General features: G+C 40.8%; 1 protein-coding gene across 4 annotated transcripts in view; it reads left to right on the plus strand.

Annotated features, from left to right (window-relative positions):
* PHKB (phosphorylase kinase regulatory subunit beta) overlaps positions 1 to 12,371 on the plus strand; it is a 142,096-nt gene that overhangs the window by 5,872 nt on the left and 123,853 nt on the right. Inside the window, exon 2 of one of the 4 annotated variants that reach the window (XM_055000358.1) lies at positions 426 to 515. The exons of 2 other annotated variants lie outside the window; for them this stretch is intronic. In XM_055000358.1, coding sequence (XP_054856333.1) covers positions 461 to 515 — 55 coding nt within the window. In that variant the 5' untranslated portion in view covers positions 426 to 460. Of the gene's footprint in view, positions 1 to 420; positions 516 to 12,371 lie in introns of all 4 variants that reach the window. One more of the 4 variants, XM_055000357.1, reaches the window with a different exon arrangement.

The raw sequence follows: 12,371 nt of genomic DNA on the forward strand, positions 1-12,371 counted from the left end.
GAAAAAAGTGTGTCATGTACCATTGCAGTTCAGGACAATTGTATGTTTCGTTAACCCAAGAACAAGTACATTTCATTTGAACCTGGAATTTATTCATCACAATGTAGAAGACACCCCCCCCTTTAATATTCAATATTGTTTAGAATTGTCAGAAACATTGATGCCAAATAATACTCTTGTTGTAGAACAGTAAATATACATAAAAGCAGATAACAGTATGTCAACCAGTGAATTGATTGAAAGTTACGGTTTAGGAGAATGAAGTTTTGGACTGCAGAGGGAAAACATGAAATATAATGAATCTAATTATCCCCTTTATTGTATGCTGCATCATGTTAATAACTCTGCTAACACTGCTTTTGCTTAATTTAAATCTAATTGCCTCTAACCCTCACTAAACATTTTCACACATTGCCATAGTTTAGCCTGAGACGTTTGTGGTTAGCTGCAGCAGCTTGAAATGGCCAGTTTGGATGCTGACACGGCCGCCTCTGCTCGTGCTTTCTCGTGGTCTGGTAAGTCTGCTGACCTCTTACAGGTCACTTCGTTTTGATGTTGTTTTGTGCTGGTCTCTAAAAAGTGTAATTGCTTATCCGTACATTTTTGAAAAAAAATATTGACGTAAGGAAGGCTTTGATGTCCTCTGCGTTTGTTAGTATCGTAAGAACTTTGGAATCTATGGTGATGCTCACTGAGCGACTTGGGGGCCACATGTGGATCTTAGACATGCCGCCCGTCGCTCTTCTGAGCCCTGTTCTCCAATCTGTCGCGTGTTTCAGGGCTTGGTGGGTCCTCACGTTTCTGGGAAGTGGGGGCTTGTGTTGGCGGCAGGTTCCCACCTTGAAACAGCCACTACCAGAGGAATGGGTAAGTGGCGATCCTTCCTGAGGTGCCAGGCAGGGTAGTAAATGTGGCTCTTTTGGTTGATGGTACTTGTGAATGTGTTTCTCCACGAGGTGCAAAGCAGCTACCACTGGGTTTGATAGTAAGAACAGACCTTCCTGCCTCTCCCTGCTGTCTGCAGCCACCTGCAGTTCCATAAAAGGGCTCCTGAGGGTGCCTTGGAAATGACAAGGGATGCTTCACCAGAGCTCACTGAATATAATCTCCAAACTGCTCCGTTGATTCATTCTTCTCTGTGTTGAAGCAGGCAGTCTAGGCCTGACAAGAGTTTTCCTGAGAAGTTCCTGTTTCAGGTCTGTTGCCACAGCTACGGATGACCGGAGCAGCTGTACTGCTGCTGGTTGGGAGCCATGTGCCTTGAATGTCCCATTCCTCCCTCCAGGCTTGCCCAGTCATGCTAGGAACTGTTGCACCTGCTCTGACCATTTGCAGCTCTTGCGTTGGACGTTGCACAATTGCTCTGCAGGATTCCAGCACCTGGAGTTGCCAGCGTTCAGCAGCCTGTGCTGGGAAAGTGCAAGTCAGCAGAGCACTTTATAGATCTTGCCTGATTGGCCTTAACAAAACTGAAAACTTATTGCTAACACAGCTACAGCCAAGCTTGTAAAGTATTAATAGATGATGGTATCTAGCTGTGGTCGACAGCTCCCTACCCCTAGATTGGAATTTTCCTGCTCCTTTAACAAGGCTCTGATATGCAGAAAACAGCATGGGAAGCTTTTTATGTCATGAAACTAAATACCTGTTAATTACTTTTAGACGGGTAGCTGTGTTGGTCTGTAGTAAGAAGATTCAGGTCCAGTAGCAGCACCTTAGAGACCAACTAGATTTCCAGGATGTGAGCTTTTGAGAGTCAGAGCTCTCTTCATTAGATACGCCATGTATCTGACAAAGGGAGCTCTAACTCTCAAAAGCTCACACTCTGGAAATCTAGTTGGTATTGAAGGTACTGCTGGGCCCAAATCTTGCTCTGTTAATTTACTGGGGTTCAAAGTGCTGTGCCAGAGACCAGTTCAAAATCTAGCTGTATTTTTAATTGACACGAGAGATGGGCACAAACTGAAATATGGACCAAAGTTCATCATGAACCGGACCGCTTTTTGGTTCACGAACCAGCAGTTCGTCGGAGCTCATTTCTGACAAACTGCAACAATTTTTAGAGTGGTTCATATTGTTCGTTTGTTACTGTAGACAGCCTGGCGCCGATCAATCTGTTACCTAGGCAACGGGGGGAGGGTTTTCTGCAGACCTTCTGCAGCCCCAGATGTAACAAACCGATGAACCAAACGAACCAGTTCACAAACTGGGCAAATTCACGGCGGTTCATGGTTCATGGTTTGTGAAATGCAACAAATTGCAACGATCCGCCATTTTCCCGGTTCATGCCCTCCTCTAACTGACTCCTTTCAGAATGGGGGTAGGGTCATGGCTCAGTGACAGAGCATCTACCTGGCATGCAGAAGGTCCCAGGTTTGATCCCCGGCAGGATTGGGTAGTAGATGATGTAAGACATCACTGGAGACCATCTGCCAGTCAGTGTAGACCATGCTGACCTTAATGGTCTAATGTTCTGATTCAATAGAATGCTGCTCTGTCCATGTTTGTGCAAGAAATTAAAAAACAGCAGCATCTCCTATTGCTGTGTCATGTGGTTTGTACTTTTTATCTCTCTCTACACCCAGTAGATTTATTTGAAAGAAAGTTTTAAAAAATACTTTTATTGCATTGTAGCCATGATCTACTATGGCAGCAGGAAGATAGAGTGTGTGAGCACTTCAGAAACATAGGCTATTGGCGGTGGCATTCTTACTGTGCATCTGAGGCACTATCTTGTTTGGAGATGAGAATTATAAGGCAGCATTTTAATATACAAGGGTCACTGGGTGTGTGTGTGGGGTTGTGGAGTTAACTGTGAATTTCCTGCATTGTGCAGGGGGTTGGACTAGAAGACCCTAGAGGTCCCTTCCAACCTTATGATTCTATGATTCTATGATTACCTTCAATGTTGCATTTTGTTAGCACACAAGTTCTCAGTTGTCCCTGACCCTGTAGGAGGTGGTCTCATTTTGTGCATCTATCATATTATAAAACATATAATAATAAATCTATAATTCATGCTTGTTGCATATTCATAGGCCTTACCAGAAGTGGTTTTGTGGCACCACTGTTCAAAGAGTTCAGCACAATGGAGCAAAATCAGTAACGTGATTTCAGTCTGTCATTGGAATTACTGTGAACCTTATGATGAAATGATTCATTAGCCGAAATTGTTGGGTCACACTTCTGGACTGTAAAATTGGATTTAACATATGTACAAGAGCGTAGGGTTCATTTGCACTTGTCACTTAGACCCCGGCGATGGTCTGTCACCGAGGTTTAGCTAACAAATAAACATGGCCGTTCAGGCAATGTACGTGGCTATCGTTTGTTAGCCTTGCGCTTGCCACAGGTATGTAGTGATGTGGGAAGCTTGTGTGCCCTGTCTGAGCATAAGGAAGGATTGGCTTCAGGCTTCCTGACATAAAACGATTTTATGATTTGTTTTGAGAGAAAATGAACGGTGATCTTAATCTTTTACACACATCCTTCTGTCGTACGATTCGCTCAGCTTGTTCAGCCTTTGAATATTATCGGACGTTCTGCTTTCTATCTTTGCCTTGTAAAACGGAACATTACCTTAAATGTTAATAGTAATGTTAACAACACAAGCAGATTTAATTGGGTGATGTGCGGTGTCATTTTTTAAAATCTTCTTAGATAGTCACTGAAGGAAATTTCACAAACTTATAGAGTGGCCTAAACAAGTCTTGTTTTCTCTAAGCCCAAATGTGAGGGGGAAGGGACCCCTCCGGCCCCGATAGGGAATCACTGTGGGGTGAAGGTGACTTCTTCTTTAAGAAATGATTACCTGGACTGCAACTGATGGGGACATATTTATTTTTAAAATTTATTTTATTTGTGGCCCTCCTTTCTCACTAAGAGCTAAACCATACGAGACGAATTGCTCAAGTGAAGGGAGACGCAGTGTTAGCTGGGAAGCATAGTTTGAATTTCACCTCTTTCTACAGAGCCGGCTAGATCGCTTCTCTGAGGGTTTATTAATTTCATCTCTTTGCAGAGCTGGCCAAGATTGTTAACTTCCTCTTTGCCTACCTGAAGGCTCTATCAATTATCAACAAACTCTCTGTAGAGAGGTGAAATTAACAAACCCTCTGAGGAGTGATCTAGCCAGCTCTGTAGAGAGAGGTGAAATTCAAACTATGCTTCCGGGCTAACATTGCATCTCCCTTCACTTTAGTATCCTCGTGTAATTCATCTCGTGGTTTAGCTCTAAGACTCGAGGAGGATTACACAGTGGAAATCAGTGCAAACAATAGGACAAGACATCTGATAAACAATGGAACAGGACTAGTATTCAGCAATTTTAAACAAAGCATAGATTCACACGTAATATGTTAATGCAGAAAACTGTGTTATGTAAGTATAAAACAATGCAATGAAAGTAGAATAATATATAGAGCAAACAGATAATCTATACTATTCACAGCAGTGTAGTTCATAGTCCCCTTTCCCTTTACAAAAGCCCCTTCCTGGGCTGTCTTGTTATAATATAGCCCTGCTTCCTTTATAGGAACCCTCTCTTGAACCCCTCTGTTTTATATAGTTTACAGAAAGACAGATGCATGATGGGAGCCTTCCTGACCTCCTCAGGCAGGCCATTGCTCAAGGTGGGGCCTGCAACAGAGAATGCATGCGTACAGGCAGTTGTTGATCTTGAGCATTTGTGGGGCTGCATTGGCCAAGGTTTTCTTTGATCTTTTTGGTGCAATCCTAAAAAGAGTTACTCCAGTCTAAGCCCATTGAAATCAATGGGCATAGACCAGAGTAACTCTTCTTTGGATTACACTGTTCACCTTTTGATCCATTGATGACTCCACCTTTCTGCAAATTGAGCATATCTCATCTTTGGCCATGCCCCACTGCTGGCATACATGTGCCAGCTCCGAATTTGTGCAGCCATTGCAGTATTGATGCCATCACAGTGGTTCATAAGATCAGACTATTGCATAGCCCGTTCCTATTTTTTAACAATGATTATAAAATCTTTGCGAAGATACTGGTGGAGAGACTGAAGGGGTGGCTTTCGGAAGTCATTGAGGAGGAACAAGCAGGCTTTTTGCCAGACAGACAAATCAGAGACAATTTAAGGACAGTGATTAATGCTATTGAATATTATGATAAGCGTTGTGACAAAGAGGTTGGTTTCTTCTTTGTTGATGCTGAAAAGGCGTTCGATAATTTAAACTGGGACTTTATGTTTGCCACTATGGAAAAGCTACAATTGGGAGAAAGATTCATTAGAGCAATTAAGGAAATTTACAGAGACCAGACGGCAGCAATTGTGGTGAATGATGAAGCGACTAAGAAATTGACTATAAGTAAAGGAACAAGACAAGGTTGCCCGTTGTCTCCACTGCTGTTCATTTTAGTATTGGAGATCCTGATGATACAAATACGACAAGATGAAGAAATTCGAGGAATTAAAATAAAGGACTATTCATATAAGGTTAGAGCATTTGCGGATGACATAATGTTAATTGTAGAAGACCCATTGGAGAACATGCCAAAAGTGATAGATAAGATTAAGGAGTTCGGAGATTTGGCAGGTTTTTATATTAATAAAAAGAAGTCAAAGATATTATGCAAAAATATGACTAAGCAGAAACAACAATTGTTAACGGAAATAACGGATTGTGAAGTAACAAGCAAGGTGAAATATTTGGGAATCGAACTGACTGCTAAGAATATAGATTTATTTAAAAATAATTATGAAAAACTATGGACTCAGATAGAGAGAGATTTGATTAAATGGAACAGACTAAATTTGTCATGGTTGGGAAGGATTGCAGCAGTTAAGATGAATGTGTTACCAAGAGTAATGTTTTTGCTACAGACAATACCAATCATCAGTGACTCTAAGCAATTTGAAAAATGGCAGAGGAAAGTATCAGACTTTGTATGGGCAGGCAAGAAGCCTCGAGTGAAAATGAAAGTTTTACAAGATGCAAAAGAAAGAGGCGGAATGCAACTGCCCAATCTAAGACTTTACCATGACGCAATTTGCTTGGTGTGGTTGAAGGAGTGGATGACGCTAAAGAATAAGAAATTATTAGCCCTAGAGGGATATAAAAAGATATTTGGATGGCACGCATATTTATGGCATGATAAAGTTAAGGCGAACTCGATGTTCCTGCATCACTATATACGGAGAAGTTTATATATAATCTGGAAGAAGTACAGAATCTATCTGGAAGAAGGAACCCCCTTGTGGGTAGTTCCATACGAGGTGATAGATCCGAGAGCTGTTGATAATGAGCAACAATGTTTAACTTATAAAGAAATAACTAGAATGGAAGAATCTAAACTTAGAATAAAGACTCAGGAGGAACTATCACCTTATTACGACTGGTTCCAGTATAGACAGATTAGAGATTTATATAACTCGGACTCTGTAAAGGGAGGAATACGAACAGAAAACTCGGAACTAGAGCAGACCCTTCTTAAAGAGGATAAGAAAAGAATATCTAAGGTATACCAAGCACTGCTGAAATGGTATACTGAGGATGAAGTAGTTAAAGGACAAATGGTGAAATGGGCCATAAATTTCAACAAAGAAATAACAATGGAGGCATGGGAATACTTGTGGAAGACTACAATGAAAACAACGACATGCACTAGTATTAAAGAGAACATTTACAAAATGATTTACCGTTGGTACATGACACCAAAGAAGATTGCGCTAGGGAATTTGAACACTTCTAATAAATGCTGGAAATGCAGGAAGCATGAGGGCTCCCTCTACCATATGTGGTGGACGTGTGAGGTAGCTAGGCAGTACTGGGGGGAAATAATAAGAGAAATGAGTGAAATTTTACAATTTCAAATTAATAAGAACCCAGAACTCCTGCTACTAAACTTGGGAAAGGAGGGAATTCCAGCCCATCATAGGACGTTGATATTTTACATGACGGCAGCAGCTAGACTTTTGTATGCGCAAAAATGGAAAATACAAGAAGTGCCAACCATTGAAGATTGGATCCATAAATTGCTGTATATGGCAGAAATGGACAAAATGACAAGAAAATTGAGAAACCTGGACTCAGGACAGTTTAACACAGATTGGGAGAAGCTGAAACAATATTTGGAGAAGAAATGGGAGGTGGGAGGAGAACTGTGGCAGTTTGAGAACTACTGAAGTACAATAAAATGTAGAGGGGGGTGACTTTACCGGGGAGGAGAAGAGGTAAAAGAGAATTTCTAAGCAGTTATGATATTAGATTGATATATATAGAATAATAAATAGAATACAATTAATCATAAGGGTTAACTATAAGGATGGACTAACTAATAATATTTTCTTTTTGATTCCGTACAATGTACCAAACTGAATATGTTTATTTGAAGCTGTATATGAGTCAAATTGATTGATATCATATACAGACTTATGATTGAAGGGGAATAGAAATACTAATGTAAACAAATATAATTAAAATAGAAAGAAGAAGAAATAATGACATAGAATAAGAATAGAATAATATATAGAGTATAAGTTAAACTGATTGATTTATATGAATGTATGGTTTACATAGTTTATGATATATAGAAATGTTTGAAAGTGAAATAATGAAAAATGGGATAAATTGTTTATCCATTATGGAAAAAGGGACTCATAGGCAGGGTACAGAGTATTAAAAATAGTTAAAGAAGTATTGCTTAGAATAAAGGGAGAATATATATTTGCTAGATAGAGGAATATATAAAGAGTAAGGGAAAAGGGATAAAGGGTTGGAAAACTGTTGGAAGTCAACAAAATGGGGGGGGGGAAAGGGAGGGGGTTAGAAATTGGGAAACGGGAATATTGACTGTAATGTGTAAACATTTGATTCTAACCCAATAAAAAATTTTTCAAAAAAAAAAAAAAAGCATAGCCCGTTCCTATTTTTTACTACAGCTACAGCAGAACATTTCTGCCCCCGCTTCCATTCTGCTGTCCCTCTTCACTATATGCTGGGACATCTTTGTGCCGGCTTTAGGCTTATGGATCTGATCATCCGCTGCAAAACTTAGGATCTGACTGTTGTTTTCTCATCTTGTGCCTTGAATTGGTTGCTCTCTGTTGTCCCAGAAGGAATCGTACTTAGCCAGTGGTCTCAAGAGGCAGTGCCCTTGAAGGGCTCTTGCACAGTATCGAGTTGGAGATAATGACCGTTCAGCAATATTGATAGTACGTAAATGGCTTAGGCTGTACAGAGACTGAGCAATGAATATCGAGCAATGAATATTGTATTGTGCTGTAATGGTTGCTCAATAAAATACAGAGTTTCCCGCGTCAATGTCTAAATGCTTCCTAATGTAAAATAATCATTCTGCCATGTGACGACAAGTCCAAATCGGGGCTGTTTCATCTTCCTGCAGCAGCATGTTTCTAAAATGTTGTGATGTTGGTTAACTTGCGAATGAGCTCGTGTTCATAACACCCTATCTGAGTGCCATTTTCTGTATATTTTACATTTGCTAACTTGCAAATCCTTAGTTATGAGTTTTAAAATAATGGGCTTTCCTCAATAGAATACATGTGGAAAGAGGTGGGTGGAAGATACAGTGCCTTTGAAGCAAAAAATGTTTGCTGTTATGTGCATTCCCTTGCTTATAAATATCTTTCATAGCCTATCTTCTGCTTCATTTTGCACTGAAGCCATAATCCTGTGTTTATGACATGCATTTGTTGCCATGGAATAGATTGTAATACTGATTAAGCATAATTTTAACACAGGATTTGTTAGACAGAGAATTTAAGCTGTCAGGCGATGACATATTTTGTCCATTAAAATGCTTTTGAACGGCATTAACTGCCTGAAAATCAGGAGGCATGGAAAAAGTTGATTTGTTTTTGTGGGTCTGACAAGAATAATTTTCTTTTTCACGTGTGAAGCAGATAGAGTATGTGTGTGTTTTACAGTGCAATCCTAAACAGAGTTACTCCAGTCTAAGCCAATTGAAATCAGTGGGCTTAGACTGGAGTAACCTTGTTTAGGATTGCACTGCTAAAGTCCTATAATATTCCTGTTTTACTTCTCAGTATGGGAATAGATAGGAAGCTTCATCAGTTTTTTTTAAATAATTCCATTCACTTGCTTCAACCTTGGATTTGTTTACATGATCATGGGGTGATTTGGAGCTTGAAGTGAGTTAAAAAGGCTCATTAACTTTGATGGCACCTTTGGCTAACTAACTCTGTGGGTGGTAGTAAAGTTAGTATCTTTGCGAATCAAAGAAGCATGTCATAAACACAGGATTTTCTGTAAAATCTAATAGAAAAGGGTGAGGATATGAACATGATGTATGCATTCTAGCAAGCAGCAAGATACCGGAATCCGTTGAGTGTGTAAACAGACCTCTAGAAGATCTTGGTGGACGTCGCAACATCTATTGCACTATGACTGTTGTATATATTTTTTATGTCTGTACAATCATTGGGCATCATTGACAAACCTCTGTCTTTGTCCATTTTATAGCCGTTCTATATGCTATTTCTGTTGCTGTTGTTACTTTTTTTTTTTGTTCTCACACAACAATTGTACAGTCTTCGGATCCTGTTTTTTTTTTAATGGTGGTAATATGAGGACCACTCTCCTTTTGGTTCATATGACTGAATTATGAAGCCAGAGTAGGGGTGACCTTTTGGGATAGTCTGTTAAGTTCCAACCCTGCAATTCACCTGCCAACCTCCCTTTCAAAGAGCTCGTATGAGATTGAGATGAGGCCCATCAGGGGTCCCCAACCTTTTTGAGTAAGCGGGCACCTTTGGAATTTTGAGAGGGGCTGGTAAGGACCACCCCAAAATAATGGCCACAGGGCGTGAAGCAAAGCCAAAAATGGCTGCCACAGGAGACAGAGATAAAGGTAATACCTCCCTCCTTGCTTTGCAAAAGAAATGCAGAAGAGGAATAAAAAGCAATGAAAGAAAGCTTTGTGTGTGTGTGTGTGTGTGTGTGTGTGAGAGAGAGAGAGAGAGAGAGAGAGAGAATAAAAAGAACTATAGTCTGAAGGGGGAACGGAACCACACACTGACTTAAGAAGGCCTGGGTGCTTTCCACTTCTGCTTCTCCAGTGGCTGGTGCGGCTAGTGCAGCTGTGGAAAACCCTTTCCTTTGGATGAAGATAGCAAGTAACAAGCCCTGCCTTACAGTGGTTCCTGCCACTTTCTGAAAAGCTTGGTTGGCACCAGGGGAAGTACTGGTGGTCACCATGCCACCACTTTGGGGAGCCCTGATCTGCAGTCTTGTTTGTAATATGTTGTTGATGCATCAGCATAAATAAATGGTCATTGAACCGAAACAAAAATAGCCCAATGCTTTGTCCATGTACCTTTCCCATGATATAGGAGTTGGAATAGCTTGAACGATAAAGATTACGCAGTACAGGACTAGGATTTTGAGAAATAGTACTGGGTAACAGATGATGTTAATTAGTACTTGGTTCATATATGATGATATGGCTCTTCCCCTCCCCCCCCCCAACCCACCACTGATATGCCTACAGTTCTCAGTGTCTGCCATGTGGTACAGCAGGAAATTGACAAGTTGTGCAGTCATATTATTATGTGGATTATGGGGCTTGGCTGTATTGAATGAACATGCCCTAGGTTGCTTTGTTTGCATGGTTACATGATGCCCCCCTCAGTAAAAACCAAACAGAGAGTACTATTTGATTTTAACAGGCATTTTATTTCTTTATTGGCTGCAGAGGGCAGATTTCTTGGTAAGTACAGCTTTTGCAGTACCAATGTACCTTTTTGTAATCTGTGTAACTATACTGGCTTTCTCACTTTAGGACTGTTTGTTAGGTGGAATACCGGAGATATTCTTTAATGTTAGAATAGTACTTTTTGCCGGTGATCATGTGAAAATGTACTTTCAGCGTTGCGCTGCAGACTGCATTTGTGTCTTTTAAAAAGTGGCTCGAGAATAAATGAAATGATTGTTCTTATTTTAGACATTACCAAGAGCTGAGTGTAATAGCCTTTTTATATCCTCGGCTTTGTGTTCTTATCTTTAGGGTGTCTAGACTCAAATTTTGCAATGAACATCCATTGCTATCTTTGAAAATTCGTAACTCTATTAATAGCCTTTGCCTTCTAAACTCCTATAATTGCCCCATTTTCCATAAAAAAATGTTCATTGGGAGAAAAAAGTTGACCTTTTTTTTTTCTTCAGAACAGAAGAAAAGTTTAGAATAAACTTTGGAGAGGTCAGATCACAATTGCCATTTGAAAGGGTTTAATTTCATAATTAATGTGGAATGTTTCACCTGAGTTCTGCCAGTTATGTAATTGGACAGTCTTAAGCTTGCTTTGGGAGTATGTTGAGGGACACGGAGCGTTAATTTCATACCTGTTTTCATTGATACAGTATTAAGACTTGTACTGTAATAATTGAATCTGCACAACAAAATGGCAAGAGGCAAGAGGCTTGCTGAAAGTAAGTTAATTTGAGATTCATTATAGGTATTTAATGCACTCCTTAAACCTGGGAAGAAACTAATTAGTGCAGGTCCCCCCCCCAATAATTGCTTTTGCATTTTAAATCATCAGTATTATAGTCAGATGCTGTGCTTTCTGCAGAGTCTTCGTGTCTTGTGGTATGATGGAGCTAGAAAATATATTTCTGCCTACTGGCTTGGATCCAGCAGTGCATAAGCAACACCTAGTGCTTGCCTCCCTGTATGTTACGTGCACTATGAAAAGGGGAGGGTACCCCCATAACGGGCAGAATGAGGACTATGAATGTATGCTGTCCTCACGCTAGAATGAAACCTTGGCATGAAACCTTGGCCAAGACCACGGCAATACAGCCCGGAAAACCCACAACAGCCATCCTTGGCAACATGATTTACAGAAGTAGCAGCAGGCATTCATCCTTCTCATTGACAAGTAGGCCAAATGGAAACAAGTTGGAAGAAGGAGGGAAGATTTCCCCGAAATACTGTTGGGAATGGGGAGGATAAGGTGAAGAACAAGCTGTTTACCTATTCCCCACCTCACCCCTACAGTAGCCGATAACATGTGATTAAGAGTACTGGAGCATTTTGTCACACAGCTTGCTCAGTACCCCAGTTTCTGGCCCAACAGCAGTGTATAGTACAGCGATGGCGAACCTATGGCACGTGTGCCACAGCTGGCACGCAGAGCCCTCTCTGTGGGCACACGAGCCAAGTCACCGGATCGGTAGTTCCAGGGCTCATTTGGAGGGGGAACGCCTGGAACGGTGTTCTGAGAAGAGATCACATGGGTTTTGGCCCTGCCCATGTGATTCCTTTTCCTCAAGGCTGCCTCCCTGCTGCCCGTCTCTTTAGCAGCAGGAAGCGGAGGCAGCAGCCGGGCTGCTCGGGCTGGCTTTCTAAAGAAG

The sequence above is a fragment of the Eublepharis macularius genome, chromosome 16 (genome assembly GCF_028583425.1).
Source record: "Eublepharis macularius isolate TG4126 chromosome 16, MPM_Emac_v1.0, whole genome shotgun sequence".
In the NCBI taxonomy this organism is placed as follows: Eukaryota; Metazoa; Chordata; class Lepidosauria; order Squamata; family Eublepharidae; genus Eublepharis; species Eublepharis macularius.